Source organism: Microtus pennsylvanicus, chromosome 21, assembly GCF_037038515.1.
Source record: "Microtus pennsylvanicus isolate mMicPen1 chromosome 21, mMicPen1.hap1, whole genome shotgun sequence".
Taxonomy (NCBI): domain Eukaryota; kingdom Metazoa; phylum Chordata; class Mammalia; order Rodentia; family Cricetidae; genus Microtus; species Microtus pennsylvanicus.
Window position 1 is genome coordinate 14,098,456 of NC_134599.1, and position 18,009 is coordinate 14,116,464.

The 18,009-nt window shown below is 44.7% G+C and overlaps 1 protein-coding gene across 1 annotated transcript; it reads left to right on the forward strand.

The window, feature by feature from the left end:
• Positions 1-617: 617 nt before the first annotated feature.
• Ppp1r17 (protein phosphatase 1 regulatory subunit 17) lies at positions 618-17,748 on the forward strand. Its single transcript, XM_075955164.1, has 5 exons — positions 618-856; positions 5,971-6,111; positions 9,721-9,873; positions 11,037-11,189; positions 16,578-17,748. The coding sequence occupies exons 2-5, from the start codon at positions 6,018-6,020 to the stop codon at positions 16,655-16,657; spliced, it is 480 nt and encodes a 159-aa protein (XP_075811279.1). The 5' UTR covers positions 618-856; positions 5,971-6,017; the 3' UTR covers positions 16,658-17,748.
• The last annotated feature ends 261 nt before the right edge of the window (positions 17,749-18,009 follow it).

Genomic DNA, 18,009 nt, shown 5'->3' on the forward strand with positions numbered 1-18,009 from the left:
GGTTTTGTTGTTGTTGTTTTGTTTTGTTTGGCTTCTTGTATGGTCAGAGACTTCTCTCTTTTGCTTTGAGCTTTTTGAAATGTTCTTTGGTAAGTAGTAGGATAGAGTGACCAAGAACAGGGACTTAGCATCCATTGCTGGATTTGAACCCTCCCCTTGCTGTTTGGTAGTGGGTAAGAGCACTTTCAGGTCTGTCTTCTAAGGGTGATGGAGTCCTGAGTGCTAGGAGACTCGGTGTCCTGAGCAGATCTGTAAAGCTTTGATAAACTCGTGGTGATGGTCTGACCTCTCTGTTTCACTCTGCTGTTAGGATGAGGATTACTAAGGCTGTAGGGCTAGCGGGATTTGCAAGTGTTAACCATCTGTAAATGTTAGTGAGTGACACCACCATTCGCCCTTTCCTCATTGTGACACTGTGCTCTGGACTCAATGGATACCCACTTGCCCCTCAATGGCAACCTGCTAACCTCTGGGCCTCAGTTTCCACTTTTGCAATGCCAGGCAATCCCACCCCTGAAGGAAGGATTTTAAACCTACTGTCGAATTGTTAAGAGGATTCCCAGGCTTGTGTAGATTCCTAAGAACTCAGCATAGACTCCCTCCGTGTGCTGTTGTTTATAACACGCAATCGTTGCTGCAGAGAGCAGGAGTGACCAAGTTAGTTATCATTCCCTCTCCATCCCCCTGGCCCCAGTGCCTGAGAAACAGAGCATCCCCATGGCAACCACAGCAGCTGGTCCCTAGATAAGAGGAGCTGGAGCAGGGCAGCCGCAGCCAGTGAGGAGTAAGAGCCCATCCGGGAGAGAAGCACAGGACTCTAGCTTCTGCCTTCTCTGCTAAGCACCTGCACTGATTGGTAAGTGCTTCAAATTTTTACCCCAGAAACTTCTGTGATGAAAAAAAAACAAACAAACAAACAAAGCAAGCTTCCAGTATCTTACTGCTTCCTTGGGCTTGCTGGGACAAAGCAGAGTGTTTAGGCTAAGCAGGGGCTTCGTGGGCCAGACAAAGTCACAATTGTCATACCGGTTTTTTTTGGGGGGGGGGGGGGCTGAGAGGGTACTGAGTTCTCTGACAGTCTTCATCCTCCCAAAAGGGACCTTCTGTGAAGTTTGGAGCTGAGCATGGCGTGGCCTTGCCCATCAGGGTAAAAGGTGCTTGTCTCGGTTCCTCATCACACCCTACTTTACGGCACAGTCTCCTTGAGGAAGAAAGACTGCGTGCGGGCTTAGGTCTTCCACATGAAGATATTTTCTTTGCATATATGGTCTGGGGCCGGAGTTCAGACCTCAGATAGAAGAGGTTGACAAAGATAAGAACTGTGCAAGGTCAGAGGGAAGGCTAACCAGATTTACACTGGACTGTGGATATAATGTTTCCGAAGCTTTTATTACATCAAGTCAAGCTAAACCTAATTGTTTGGGGATGTCCTCTAGAATATTATATGGCTAATATAATGTAATATAATAAGCGAGTACCCACCTACTTCTGAGACTTGCTTGTGTTGATCCTGAGGCCTGGAAAGAAAGGGGTGTTCTGCCTTTGGTTTGTTACTTTGGGTGTGCATTAGCAGCTTTAGAAAGGCCGGAACTAGGGTGAGATTAATAAGGCAATTTCGAGTAATTTATATATAGGTATTATAATCCCAGGGACTAAGTGAGCAAAGAAGGCATCCACTCACAGAAGGATCAGTGTGTGCCAGGCTTCTGGCTGGGCCCTGGCACTCTGAGCAGCCCTAGCAAACAGCATTTGGCACGCCCAGTTTCAGATGTAAAACCTACCACTTTTTGGCCTCTTGACTAGGAACAAGTGCACAGGTGTGAAGGCTAACTTAGCATAATAATACCTCGCAGCCCAGCTAGAGAGTAGAGAAAATAACCAAGACTTGGTTTCTGATTAGAGCTGCCTGCCTCACAGTGTGTCACCTCTGGACATTTTCTGCCTGTGGATTATAGTAGACATCCTTACACTCTTAAGGAACAAAATACCCGGGTCAGCTCAACTGTCCCCTCAAAAGTAGCATGGGGGAGGGAAGACTGGCAGTAAAGTGTGCATCTGAGTTTTCAGAGCTATCCTCTGGATCTTCCGCAACGTAATGAGTTATGCTCCCCAGTGCCTAGCTCCTCGGCCCTCTGATTCTAGTCTCAAAAGATTGAGAGACTGGTGTCATCAGCACCGGCTGTGTAGTGTGAGGACTGTTCATGGGTCTTCTCTCCCAGTGGGATTTGTGTTTGCAGGTATCCCAATAAAAAGAAACACTAGGTTCCTTAGGAAAAGAGCAAGAACGATGAAAGATTTTAGGGCATGGTCTCCTGGAAATCTCCCCAAGAAACAGAAGTTACGTCTTTTGGTCTAGCACACATTTCCCATGGGCCACCCACGTTCTTTCCAATAACCAACAAGAACACACATCAGATAATCAGTCTTTTATTCTCTGAGACATCTGAAAATTGAAACTCAGGAAGGACAAAGGATGGCGCTGCTGTTACATAGTTCCCCACAGACTCATTTAGCCGCAGAACTTGACCTGAACGAATATGCATCTCTGTGGAGTCTGTCCTTGCACCCTTTAATGCGGATCCTTGCATTTGGCTGTAGAAAAAATGCACGAGATTGCTGGGGCTCCCCAAGGCCCTTCTGGGAACCTTATGTAATGAAAATGCCCTGGTTTCCACAGAACATTTGGCCTCAGGTGAGGGTGGGAGGGCCTGTCCTGCCACTCAGCACTGAGTGAACCTGAGAATTCAGAGGCCCTGCTGAGGCAGCATGAGACAAGAAACGGCATAGGAGTCTCAAATCACTTGACTGAAAATGGAACACCCTAGTGTCAAGTCTCTTTGAAAAAGTGCCTCTGAAGGCCTTAGCATTGGGGTTGGAGTTCAAGGACCCAGAGGACCAATTATTTAGATTTGAAGAAAAATAACTGGTTCCCCAGGAACCCCCAAAATTACAGAGAGCAGGCAAGGGAGCCAATGATACCTTCCCTGTGCATCATGTCAAGTGCAGAGTCCTCCGTGACAACCTGTTTGGAACAGGGATGGAGCTGAATGGGGAATGCTTGGGCAGTGTGGGGAGCAGACTTGAGAAGCACCTGCCTCTTATCACAGCAGGGAGCTTCTTTTCCTCTGAGAATGGGAGTGGAGAGCAGGGAGGGAGCTGGGTTTATCTCATCCAACACTCAACAGGCTGCGATAAGTGACCTCCAACAGTGAGACAACCCCGAATCAGATATTCCCCCATCCTTCTTAGAAAATTTTCAGTTCCTTTGAATTTCCTGACAGGACAGTTTTAATGACATCATCCAAGATTAAAATGTCTTATATTCCTCTGCCAACTACCTCTGATATTGTTGTAACATCAAACCCCAGACCTGAAAATGGTCCCCCAACCCCTCCTTTCTAGCAAACAGTAGTCCACCCCAGCTGGATTTCAGTCACACCAGTTTAAACTAGAATTGCTTCCTCTCTAGACAAAGAAATCTGAGTTGTCTTTGAAAGGAGCCCTTGTCGGATTTCTGAGGAACTATTGGCTGCCCCAGCCTGTCCAGCCATGGGTAGACCCTTCCTTTAGTGGTCCACTCCCAATAGACCACTATCTCAGATGGCGGTAGGTTCTCCCCAGCTCAACACCTACATGAAAGTGAAAGTTTCTATTGTTTCTTTGGGTATTTTCAGTCATGCAGCTGGTTCCCATCAACTGTCATAGACAATGGTCTCTATGTATAGAAAATACTATGTGCTAAAGAGTCTCTATCTAGAACTCAAGAACAATCGCAGAGGGTTTTTGATCCTACTGCACGTACTGGCTTTGGGGGAGCCTAGGCAGTTTGGATGCTCACCTTAGGAGACCTGGATAGAGGTGGGCGGTCCTTGGGCTTCCCACAGGTCAGGGAACCCTGATTGCTCTTCGAGCAGATGAGGGAGGGAGACTTTATCGGGGGAGGGGGAGGGAAATGGGAGGCGGTTGCGGGGAGGAGGCAGAAATCCTTAATAAATAAATAAATTAAATAAAAAAAATAAAAATTAAAAAAAAAAAGAGTCTCTATCTATAGAAGATACCCTATGTGTTGAAGACTAGACAATCCAACCCACCTTCACAGGACCCCTACGGGGAGGGTATTATTACTTCAGGTCTGCAGGATTTAAAAGCATAGGTTCAAAGTAAATCACCAACTGCTGGCCTCAAAGGAAATGAATACCCAGTACAAGGAGCAATTTGTTTCAGTTGGAGAGGAGACGGAGAGTATCACGGACATGTCTGACAAGTGTGTATGGTAAGGGCCTGAGTCTCTGCAGTGATTCTGCTTGAGAGCTCGTGAGTAATGGTCGGTCAGTCTAAACTCTCTCAGCTCAAGTTTGTTCTGAGGATGGCTCCGCTCAGCAGATCACCGAGGGGTGATTATCGGCACACCTGTGACAATTCAAAAAGGAAGAGGTTTCATTAAACATAACCACGTCGTCGAGTCTGTCAGATTTCCTGGAGCCCTCAGCATAGAGCCCACTCTTCCTGGGTAACAATTCCCTTCTAAAAATACCGGCGCACAGGGACAGCCTAGGGAAAGTTACAACACACTTCCGTGTGGGTCCCGGGAGTTGGCAGTCTCTGCCCAGACACTGAGAACAATGGTCTGAATTGATTTCTGCTGAAGTCACTCACACAGTCGGCTAGGAGTGACTCTAAAAGCCGGCCTCAAGTGATCAGCTAATGGCCCATCTGCTCGGCAGTGACCTCAGCTCGTGGGGGAGAATCCCTCAGCCTTCCCAGGGAACAGCAGCTTAGTCTTCAAAGGCGAAGGAGTTCATTCAGCCTGGGCTCCAACTGTCATTGTGAATGATCTGTGGTTCTTCTGCGCGTTACAGGCTCTGGACTCTCACGAGAAGATCAGCTCACTCCTTTTAACAGTGCTCCTTTCTCCCCCTGACTCTACCCTTGTTATTCCGAACACCACCAATAAATTATCCGACGGGGAACACAAGAAATAGGCCCTAGTGAAGACGTTCTTGAAACCTCAGCTAATGCATTTCTCGTCCAGACTTGACACGTTACCAATGCAGAATTTCACTCCTCCTGAAGGAGCCTGTAACTGGTCCCAGGGAAAGTCCACGGGTTTATGTTCCAGGAAAGGCAGGAATCTGGGGACAGGAAGAGACCGGCTTTAATGTCGGGAATCCCTAGGAATCAAATAGGAATATTCACAGAGAACAGGCTTTCCCTCTCTGGGTTCCTACTGTCCTGATAGACTGCATGAGGAGGCAGATGAGTTATTTTATAAGTTACAGTGGTGAGGACCCAGGAGCCTTTGTCTACCCTGGGTTCAGAGGATTTGCCATATTTTTAAGAGGCTAAAGTGCCTAAAATTTACAGGAACTAGATTTTGATCTAAGCTTAACTAAGACGTGTGATGGCTAAATTAATTGTGAACTGGTGTGCTCCCTCCCATTCCTCATCTGTTATATGGATACAATCATAGCCTACAGAACTCCACACATAAAATACACACGGTGTGTGGCTGATGTTTTCTTTAACTCTTTAGCCCAACTCATTTCTAATTTGAACTTGATTCGATTCTGCAACCCTTAAGTAGACAAACAATGAACATTTGATATACAGCAAGTGTTCTCATAGGGAGAGAGACTTTGTGTGTGTCTAGGTGTGTGTGTGTTCTCATAGGGAGAGAGGCTTTGTGTGTGTCTAGGTGTGTGTGTGTGTTCTCATAGGGAGAGAGGCTTTGTGTGTGTCTAGGTGTGTGTGTGTTCTCATAGGGAGAGAGGCTTTGTGTGTGTCTAGGTGTGTGTGTGTTTCATTTGATTTTGGTTTACATTTCAAATTTAGCAATTAACTCTAAGAAGCGGACTTGAAAAAATAGGATTGAGCTGGCTCCTACAATAATAATCTGTTTTTTGAATGAATGAGTGAATGAATGAACAGAAGGCATACTTACGTGCTTATTACGGCCTTTAATTTCACCAGTGCTGGAAAGGACTCTCTCTCTCTCTCCCTCCCCCGCCCCACTGAGGATGTCCACTGAGATGGTGTCCACTGAGCCAGTTTCACCTCTGGAGCTTTCAGAAGACATACTGGACAAGTTCGATCCTCACTGCAGCCTCTCAGGTAAACGCTCCTTTGGGAATACCTGTCCTATAAGCCAGGAAAGGGTTCTTGGCCATCCTGCCTTCAGGCAAGTCAGAGAGAAGGGCCCCCCTGAAACCTGATCGCCTGTGCCTTCTGGTGGCAGCCTACACCAGATGGACAGGCAAATAGCCACATGTCTGTGGGGTCTGCAGTGTAAATATTAGCTGAAGTACTGGGGGGAAGTTCATTCTCATTAGAGAGAGACAGTGAGAGGCAGAGAAGCATTGTCCTGTGTTTTGGATGTGACAATCCCGGGCAGAGCGTTTTTGAGGCAATAAATGGAATATGGCAATATAGCTTGTTTCCAGTATTTTCCAGCACACTTAAACCCCATGTGCAGCGCCAATAAAATATTTCAAATATCTCTCTTTGCCTATCAAGACAGAATTTTAAATAGCCCTTTTTGCTTTATTGTCAATCTGTTTCCTTTCCAGAGCTGACTTTTTGCATAACCTTTGTAATGAAAACACCAGAGACATTTCTGCCTCTACCCATTTCTAAAAATGAGACACTCAGACTTTTGATGGATGGGCCTTTTGCATATTCATAGCCTTTGTTAATGCCTCGTCTGGTTATGACTCGTCTCAGCTCCCCTCTCCTCGATTGCCTTCAAGATATTTTATGTTCAGAATTCCTCCAAAAATAAGGAAAATCACAATTGAAATGAAAGGCAAAATTAAAACAAATGTCTTGCTTTTCATACTAGGCACCTTGGGTTTGGATGGCAGCTCAGCCCTGGCAGATTCATTTGCAAACTATGCCCCCAGAGACCTCACAGCAGGGCAGCACCCATCCTGAGCAACATCATTCAATCAATACCTATAGTGTGTATAACACAGGGAAGGGGGAAGACACTGTGTGGTAACAACTTTGAAAAATGAGAGTGTCAACCATATAGACTATATAGCTGAGAAATAGCTCCAAGAGCCTAGCTTGATCCTTACCAATAACCTGGCCGCATCTGCCAACCGGATAGAATAACTGTAGGCTTAGTGTGGGGATTAAATGAGATAATTTGTTCAGTAATGGAATGAATGTTGAACAGTAGGCATGGAGAAGCTGCACCCAGTCAGTAAAATCTTCCCATACCTCCTTTTCTTATGCACGAGAACGTCACACAGTCCAGGGCCCTCAAAGAGGATAGCCTTGATACGTGTTATTTGATTGAGACTGTTGGTAATGTCATCAAAGTCTTCCAGGTAAAGGGAAAGCTTACTGTTCAGTGTCACCAAAGGGGGCCATGCCATCTGGTCTTTGTTCTATTTATTTATAGTAATGGTTGTAGTCAAGCACAAAGGTGTATGGCTACTAAATATTTCTAGTATGACTTCCTCAAACATATGGACTAGAAAAGACCTTTCCAGTACACGGTAAGCTAGTCGAAGGCAGTAACAATCTTACCATTTTATCCCTAGAATCTAATAAATGGCCTGACAGATACTAGGAGGTTAAGAAATGTTGTCTGAATAGAATAACAAGTGGCACCGGGTCCATCTGGACTCATAAAAATCAAGTGAAATGTTCACATAGTTAATCTTCAGCATTTTAAAGAAGCTTATCTGAATATTTCCCCAAGGAAACTCATAAAGAAGGGAAGGGAAGTGGGAGCAGGGTATAGCCATACACACCTGTAACCCCAACACTTAGGGTTGAGGGGAGTAAAAGAAAGGAGGGCAAACAGAGGGGAAAGAGAGGAGAGGAGGTGGGCGGGGACATGCTGAAAGGTTGTGTTAACTTCACAATTCCCCATATTCTTTTGTATTTCTAGAAATACCCAGACTGTATCAGGCTAGGGTTAGGAGCTTTTAGAGAAAACGTGCGGGTTCTTTGTTTTGTAGCTTCATTCAATTGTATAGAAGAGCTCTATACAATAAGTTCATCTGAGTTTATTCATTCGAGCACATATTGAATAAATATGTATTTAAGGCTGCTGAAATGATTTTAAAAAACACAAAGTCATATCAAAAACAATAGTGATATCATTCTTTAAAATATTACCTGAGAAAAAAAACTGTTACCAATATTCAGAAGATGAGAAAGGCTAGTCAGGGCCGGGGTTAACGAAGAAAGACTGACAATGCTGGTGCTTCCTCCTGATCTGCAGGAAGCTCGGGCTGAGCAATGGCACAGTAGATGGGGTACTGAACAGGTGACAGGTGTCCGATGCAAAACTCACACATACGGATTTAACATCATCCTCACGTCAGCAGTGGAGATGATATCGACATGCCTAGAAATTAAGTTCCAAGTTCTTAGAATCAATAAATAAGACGAAGCATGTGAACTCAGATTAGTACAACTTCCATTTCAAGCTCACGTGTTGGAGAGAGATGCAATTAAGAACAAAACTCCGAAAAGGTTGAGATCTCCGTCAACCTTGAAGACTGTCTGGAGCAGGGGATTGCAGGAGATGAGTCACTTCAGAGCAGTGGATCAGGGCTTGAACAATGGTAGAGAGATACATTAGCGAGCAGAGCAGACTACAATGTTTGGTTTAAGATGCAGCCACGACAAGACTTCCAACAGCCTAGTGATTGGTCTGGAGTCATCACTGTTAAGAACCTCTGATAATATAACACAGAAGCTGGGCTGGAAAGGGTCTAGCAAAGGGGACTGTGAAAGTAAAGAGATCAGTCAGGAAACAACATTATAAAGAGGAGGCACAGGCAACATTATAAAGACACAGGGCAGACAAAGTCCTGTAGATGATGAAGCCTGAGTGGGGCTATTCAAGAGCACTAGGCAGTCCTCAGAGGTAAGGCAAGCAAGAGATACATTCTCCATCCTAGTGAAGTGTTCCAGGATCCAGGGAGCCTCTGTTGTCCATGGCTTGTGGGCCTTTAAGGAAAGCGATTCTTGACTGAAAGACGTTGTGAGCAATGAACCTACTTTCCTTGAGCAGAAATTCAGCTCAAGCCTATTCTGGCAGCCCTGACCACATTTTTCTGCTTGTCCTTGCCTTGATGACTTTTCTGATTTCTCTTAATTTAAAGTTTTACCAGGGGACTGGAGAGATGGCTCAGTGGTTAAGTGCACAGATCCCAGCTACATATAACAGTTTACAACCATCTGTGTAACTCCAGTTCCAGGGGATCCTGATGCCCCCTTCTGGCCTATGCAGACACTGCATGCACAGACATATATTCAGACAAAACATCCACAAATACAAAATAAAACTAAACATTAAACATCTTTCTTGTTTTTGTTTTTTTGAGACAGGGTTACTCTGTAGCTTTGGAGCCTGTCCTGGAACTAGCTCTTGTAGACCAGGTTGGCCTCAAACTCACAGAGATCCACCTGCCTCTGCCTCCTGAGTGCTGGGATTAAAAGTGTGTGTCACCACGGCCCAGCTTAATTTATTTTTATGTTAAGCACTTTTTTAACCTTACCAAGTTCTAATTTTCTAGTCTATATATAAAAACACGCGTGTTTATTCAATTCTTCCATTGACTAGATAAAAATAAACACTTTACTTTTTCAGGCCAAATAGCCACTGCCCCTAACATCACATGTGGTTAGGGACACTCCCCCCCCCCCATTTGTGGCCCAAGACTTACTTGTGTTACTTCTTTTCCTCTTTGAAACCAGATGACCTTTCAGACCAGTTCATTAAGGACTGTGACCTCAAAAAGAAGCAAAGGAAGGGGAAGAATGCACAGGCCACTCTGAATGTTGAGTCAGAGCAGAAGAAACCCAGAAGGAAAGACACGCCTGCACTGCACATCCCACCTTTCCTACCAGGTAAGGGGCATGATACTGCTCTGCACGGCTTCAAGAACCTGCCAACAAGGTGTACCCATCCCCAAGATCCCCATATCTTTAAACATGTGGGTTAAATTCTGATACTACTGACATTGTAGGGTAGCATATGAAGACCACAAAGAAGAAGTTTTTTCCCAGTAGCAGTAGAGGTTGGTGACAAGGAGATGTCCTGAGTTTTAGAATTTCAAGGCCACAGGCTCATGAGATGTGACATCATCAACACACAAAGGATAAGGTCTCCATAAGCTCCCAAAGTTGCAGTGAGCACCTATATCCAGTAGACATGGGTGGAATCAGGATGGAGGATGGATAAGGAGGACCACATGAGACGGGTCCTCCCAGTCCCAGGTATCAGCTTATCATGGAGGAGGCTGGAATGAGCACCAGGTCCAGAAAAACAAAGTGACAATTAACATTTCCACTGTACCATTTTAGTGTGTCTTTCGGTAGGCTTACTCTCCAGCAGTTTTATGCCTTTTCTTCCTGTCTCCTTTGCTTTTGGCCATTTACTTTGTATCCTTTCTACTCACAACATGTTTTAAGGGACACTAAACAAACAGTACTTACCTGGGTGAGATTTGCAGCAGTAACATTATAACGGAAGTTCTTAGGTCAAAAGCACAAAGCTGTGCCTGAGGAGTAATTGTGGAAACTTTCATAGGAAGAGCTAGTGCAGAAACGTGATGGAGAATCACCACTACCCAGCGTCTCTCCGTCTCTCCTACACAACAGAGGAGGCCCCTGGGTGAATGCCAGCGAAGGTGGAGAGATGATTAAGAGATGGGGATGAATGTGCATGAACCACAACTTTGCGGGACAGAGATATGACCTCTCCTAGGTGTGAAAGATTGCTTCCACCTCTGCATCAGCTGTGGCAGGTCAGAGGCATTCCTCTGCCCTTCTTTCCTGAGACTGGCGACAGTGGCAGCAATATCAAGTTCCTCAGTGAAAATAACACCAGGCATTAAAACACACAGTAATAAAAACCATTCTCACTGACTTTTAGGAAACTTCTTTTTCTTTGAAAAGCTACATTGTGTTCCTTCTCCAGGTACCAGCCCGCTAGGACTAATGCACACCCCTTCAGTATTAGAAGCCGTCCACTTGACCCTGTTTCTCTTTCTGCTCCTCTAACCATGCAGGTGTGATTCCAGAACACTTAATTAAAAGATACGATGTTCCAGAGAGAGTTCCAAAGGCCAAAACAGGCCCAGCTCTTCACAACGCCGACACGGAACAGAAGAGGCCAAGGAGAAAAGACACACCCGCCCTGCACATGCCTCCTTTTGTTGCAGGTAAATAAAAAAAAAATCTGTTACAGAACATTCACAGGAGTGGTGGAAGCAGATTGGAAGAGCCTCACCATCTGGAGGTACGAGGGGCATGGCCTGTGTCCTGGCCTGGCAAGCTGCTCTGCACTCAGGTGCCCCCAGGGAGGAGTGCACTTACTGCTGCCTTCCGGGTTTTCCTTCATGGGCAGTTCCCCAGGGACAACTTGGGGGTGGGGGAGACTCAGAAATAACTCCTGCTTCAGCTTTTCTGGTCAAATTCCCTGAGCCAGGGGAACAGAAAGGTCAGTGGGACCTTGAGAAAAGGTGAAATTCCTGCTTCCCCACCATACGCGGATTGGGCATGTTAGACTGATGGATGATTTCCTCAACTCTGTGGACAAATTTTCAAGGCAGGAGACAGAGATGGAGGAAGAGAGAGAGAGAAGATGCCCAAGTGTAGATAGATATCTTAATACCTGTCAGATCACACAGGCACACACACACATGCATACACACACATGCGTGTACACACACACATACAAACACACACACACATTACACACGTGTAATGTCCCTGGGAAGTTCACACACACACACACACACACACACACACACACATTGAGGAGTGAGTGGGGAGTGAAGCTAGTGCAGTCGCGATTAGATTCTGACTCTCTTGCTTGCCTTCTTGCTTGTTTGCTCAGCTCACACAGCTTTGGAAATTAGCTGTTCTGACATCTAACTAGATGTAGCCTTTTTAGATAATTCCCATATATTGATAGTGTGGGAAGTTTAGAATACTCAGTAATCCAGACTAACACTAGTTTCAATCTTTTCCTGAGAGTTCGTCTGGTAGTACTTAGTTTCTGGGAATCAGCACCAGAGGAAAACCGATGATCACATAACCAACAGATTGTCTGATACCTGCCGAAGCGAATGAAGTGAGGAGTCCAGCTAGGAAGGGAATGCACCAGAGAGATGAGGAAGGAAAATTCTATTGAATACAAAATCTTACGCTATTGTGCAAGCCTGCTGATGCCTTCCTTTCTGAATACTGAATTATATTCCCATGAGAATGGATGCTACCTACATCCTATCTGTAGCCCAAAGAACAGCCTCCCTACTGAGTCAAAAGTGCCAAGCAAGGACTGTAATGTCTCCAAGGTGCTGTGTATACAAAGGCTCTGCAGACCTTGTGAAATTTTTTGAGTCAGTCTGCTGTAAGCACCTTCAGGGGCAGACCTTGCTGTCCAGTCCTGGCTTTCCTGGCTGTAGTTGCTGCTGTTCTTTATTTCTGGAGTCTGTGAGTGTGCACAGAATTGGCAGTAACTGCAATGCTTGTTAAGCTGCCTTTGGCAGGTATTCAGAAAGACTCATGCTGGTTCCAATAAGGGTATTGAGAGCAACTCACAGGCAAACACACCGTCGAGACATCTCTCATTAACCCTTGGCAAGCGGAAACTGGACAAGGATTCGTTCTGCCTTCGAAATCCCGTGCTAACCATCTCACTCCCTTAGGTTAACGAGCAGTATCTGACAAGTCCAACTGTCTGGATGGACCACCTACTGCTCCCCTGTCAGGCCCAAGCTTTGTTTAAACTTGGCTCACAGTTGCCAGAGATCCATCGTGAAAACTGCATGGCAGGGAGCATTGGTTGTGAGTGGTCAGAAACAGGTACCAAGCACTGCTTAAGAGAGGAAGTACTTTAGTCTATACTGGTGGCAGGAAGAGCCAAACAACATGAAGATAATGAAGCAAGAAATACTGAACACCAGTCAGACAGTTGGAGGTCAGAAATCTAAACAGGGCATTTGTATAAAGGAAAGAGTAGAATCTCCTTTGAAGATGGCGCAAGTCTATTCTGGGGAAAGATTCCCTGAGTTTGGTTTATGAGAACAGGTGTCTCCTTGTTAGGGCACCTTGAGGTCTGTGGAGAATATACTTAATGTAGATCACTAAGTTTGGATGCTGTCTAGGTGGGATCCTGCTCAGAAACAGCCTGCTGGGCACCCCACAAAGACCCAGGACTAGAGACCTTGGCCCAACACACTAACGTCTTACAAAGAGCCAAGTTTCCTAAACTCTAAATTCTGCTCTATACAGAAAGAGAGGAAATGAAGTTTGCTAGATCTCACTATGTCTAAGTCTGGTTCTTGGTGGCGGCTGTGGAGGATTGCTGGGAAGTTGGATGTTGCTCAAGGATTCCTGCAGTGTACACTGATTTTCAGTAGAGGTTCATAGGGTATTCTTAGAACATTAAAAAATGTGGGTCTGTACTTGGGGGATGGGCCAGTGGGTGAAGTGTAGGACCTGAGTCTAGATCTCCAAATCCCAGCTTTCCATTTGGGTGGGGTCATGGAAGCCTGCCTGGGTGCCCAGGTCTCAGGAAGTAGAGATGAGGGGCGTCAAAGGCAAGCTGGCTAGCTAAACTGGCTGAACTGTTGTGTTTCAGGTTCAGTATATAATGTGGAGAGTGATTATAAAAGATGCCTGATATAAAGTTCTTGCCTCTATGTATATATGTAATTGCAAAGCATGTATGTATACACACACATGAAAAATTACAAGGAAAGGGGGATCAAAGGCCCAAGTCTCTCCTGCAACATTGAGCCCTAGAGGAAAAGCAAAGTATTTTTCCCAACTGGATAAACTGAGACTCGGGTGGGTTGAGTCAGCTCCTCAGTGGTGCCTGATGACCAAGGAAAGAGCTCTGGTTTTAGTGTCTCCCTCCCTTCGGGGACACAGCTCTGGCTTCTTAGGAGAACAGAAACCAGGAGGAAGACACATCACACAGTGTTTCCCAAACTGGGCTGTCCTCAAACCCTCGAAGTAGCAAGGACCAAAGAAGCAGTGGTAACACATGTCCATTCCTGTGTGGATTCTCTGAACAGGACACCCTGGGAGCCAAGACTCTGTTGAGCTCCAGTACTAGTCATCCTTCGGACACGATGATAAAACGCCTGAGAAAGCCATCTTAAGGAAAGGGAAGTTTTATCTGATTCAAATTTTCAAAGCTTTAGTCCACAGTTGCTTGGCTTTTTTGCGCTTGAACCTGAGACAGGAAAGAACATCACGAAGTTAGGTGTATGGTGGAGCAAAGCCCTTCACCTTGTAGTGACTTGGAAAGAAAAGAGAAGGACAGGGATGGGGGTGGGGTGCCAATGCCCTTTGAGGGTATGTCCCCAGAGATCTCACTTCCTTCTAATAGGCTTGCATCCTGATGACTCCACCACCTCCTGACCTCCCCTGCAACTGGGAGCCCTGTTAAGAGCCCAAACATAATACATCCCATATCTTTCCCTTATAAAATATTTCAACCAATGTTTTATGTGTTGATATAAAAATGGCAGCTCATTTAGCACATGCGATTATGTCCTGTGCCTCTGTGGGCAGGTTGGTCCACTTCAGGAAGGGCCAGCCTTTACCATTTAGCATGTTGTTGCTATTCTTGCTGACCCAGGTCCTTCTTCCCACCTTCTGGCCCAGGTCTTCTATACCTACATTTCAAGGGTGTTCAAAGTAAGTAGAAAGCTGGTGAACATAGGAATTTAAATGTATTTTTGCAAATTTTAAATTACCCCAAGTCCATCAGCATAGCTAATTCTACATGCTCCTGCCATACTAGCTTTAATTCTAAATAAAACATTTTACTGTATGTCACTGTTATGAGAGAAAATTTTTAAGTGATTTATGCAAATGCTTTAGCTTTAATCAAACTTAAAATTGTTTTTCTCATCCAATAAATACTAGCCAACTGGTTAAAAATATAAACAAAAAGTTAAATCAAGTGAATAGTCATTAAGAACCGCACAGAGTTCTCATCAATTTGTTGCTGTTGAATGGGAGCCAATGCTGTGGAAAGGCCCCACGCAGAGCCCAGCTCCTCTCCCCAAGGTCAAATCACTGGGAAGCGCTGCGAAGACTGGAAGGATGAAAGCAGGCTGTGCAGGGCTGTGGTTGGGGAACGTGGCTGGGGACTAGAGGAAAATGACAGAAATTACCAAACTACTGGTCTTGGCCCGGGTTCATTTGTCATCTCTTTTTTTTTCTTTTTTTCTTTTTTAGTGACCCCCAGTGGTCAGAAGAGGATGGGCACCTGTGCATGGTTTAAAGGCAGACAGCCCCTTCCTTCCAGACCGATTTTTACAAAGAGTTAAACCAACACTCACGGTGTTTGACCCAGGCAGGAGAGGGGAGGGAAATGGGAGGCGGTGGCAGGGAAGAGACAGAAATCTTTAATAAATAAACAAATAAAATTAAAAAAAAAGAATTTGTCATCTCTTAAAATGGCCCTAACTGCCACTGAATGGGGAGGAACACCCAAGTCTTCTTTGTTGGCCTTTTCTGAAATCATCAGTCCTGAAAAATTATACTCCAAAAAGAAAAAGAGAAAGAAAGAAAGATAAGAAAAAAAGAAATTAAATCTTCTGAATTTCACAGGCCAGGGAATCTTTGGAAGAACAACTTAACTTTATATTTTGTCTACGTGACAATTCATCTAATGTTTTAATTCTATTTCCAAATAAAGAATTGCTGAAGGTATGGCCATACCATGTGTGGAAACGCACTGTCCTCTAGTTTCTTCCCTTTGCTCTGATGCATGTGGACTCTGTCATCCAAGGACTGATGCTGGAAGCAGGCATTCAGAGATCAACACTTTCTCTGGTGCTTTTAGGTTTGACTTCATGAGGCTTACTACTCCTTTCAAAGGAGATACAAACTAGCAAAGGATGGAAAAATATAATGGAAAACAGCAAAGGGTCGACATAGCTGATCATAGATGTGGCTTTAAATTTTTTGTAATATGTATTTATGGGTTTAGATGTGGCTTTAAATTTTTTGTAATGTGTATTTATGGGTTAGGGGCGGCAGGCAGCACAAGTTCTCCACTGGACCCGTGGGCAACTTAGAGGAAGTCGGTCTCTCCTATTGCTCGGGACTTGGTGGTCAGACTTGGACTCTCAGGGCTGGTGGCAAGTACCTTTATTCCCTGAGCCATCTCACTGACCCACAGAGAAACTTTTTGATAGGCATGTTACAAATATATTATTAATTAATATGATGCTTCTTTGTAATGAATATGAGAACAGAACATTTAGACAATACAACACGCCCTTGCCCAGTTTAGATTAAAAAGAGTGGCTGAACTAAAGCCCCAAACCATAGGTTATAAATCCCTGTGTCTTCTATCCCCGGGCACTGCAAAACAGTGGCTTAGGCCTCTGTTTCCCCTTGCATCCAGAGTAGCGTCTTCTTGAGCATCTCTACGATGGTCAAATAAGGCCGCTTGGTTCCCTCCTCCATACAGAAGCATTTCTGGGTCACTATGCCTTTGAGAGCAGTCTTGGAGCTCCAGGGCTGTCTGAGACATCAATTGGACATTCTGAATTGCAGGTCTACATTTTGTTTTGCAGGTTTGACTCTGCTTGGAGATGAGAGCCCCAGAGTGATCATGGAAGATGACGAAAAGGACGGTGACAAGCTAGCTATTTAAAGACATCTTCCCCCGAGATTGCGTGGAAATAGGTTAGATCCATTCCCTATGTGACCTAGAGGGAAAAAATAGGTTTGTCTCTGCTCTCATTTTGTCCTAGTCTGACTCTGAGATCTAGATGCCTCTTCCCCAGGAGACCTACTGGTCAGATTGCCAGTTACCTCCTCATCTTTCCTCCTGAGCTGCTTTCCAGTCCCACTTCTTGAACTTCTACTATTTCCATTCAGTAAGAAGTATACTTTTCCAAACTAAGAGAGTTCAGTGTCTGCAGGCGAAGAGCACAGATGAAAAGGTACCCTTTCCTCCTGGTTGAGAGGATGGGCAGAGTCCAAGTGAGCATCGGCCACACCCATGTGGGAGTCCAGCAAGGCCACTGCAGCCAATTAGATTGGTGAGAACATTTGGTCTCTAGCTCATGGAATGTTCTGACGAAGTGGTTTTTCATTCTTCTTTCCTACATTGTGAGTCCAACTCTAGTCCCATTCTGAAGACCCTCATTATAGACGCCATAAAGATTCAAGGGGGAGGATCCAGTCCACCATGCAATAGCTGAAGATGTCAGAGGCAGAGAGTGCTGGTCTATGTAGAAGGTCTTATATTTAATTTTATTGTTAAAAATGAGAGCTCTTAACTATGTTCGTTGTTTTGACAACTGTGAATTATGTTATTAATAATGGCTCGTAAATAAATATCAGTGATTGAAAAGAATTTATTTTAAAAAATTAAGGCCAGTTGAAGTTTGTTCTGATATTTTCAGCATCTCATTTATTGAGGCTCCAGTACACTTTCTTGTATAGGAGGCGGTGTTGTCTAGTGAACACGGGTGTGCATTGAGCTCCCCTGTGGCAGGCAATCTCTGCATGCCTGTAGGGAGCTTTGCATACAGAGTTCATTGACCAGACAGCCAGCAAGGGAAAGTGAAGAGCATTAGATGTAAGAAAAGCAGATGATCCAGTGCTCAGACCCAAGAGGAGCATGGGACAGTTCTGTATATACTTGAGTTCTAGCTGTTATTCTTTCTGTCTTTCTGTTCCCCTTACAAAGATGTAAAAGATGCAAGACATTTTAGAAATAAAGATGCTTCTGCACACATCTCTGTGTCCTGGAACATCTCTCCTAATACTCTGCTTGTTTAGAATAATAAATAACAACGGTTGAGGGATGAACAGTCACAAACCTTACATGGTTTGGATTTGCTTAGCTTGTGTTTTTGTTTGGTCCATAACTATTTTTTGAAGTTCTTGAATTAGCTGTTAATATTTAAGAATCAAATCCAGCATATCTATATGGAATTCTAGATTTTATTTTCTCTTGAGAAAATGTTTGGAGAGTTGACAGCCTAGGCAGGCTGG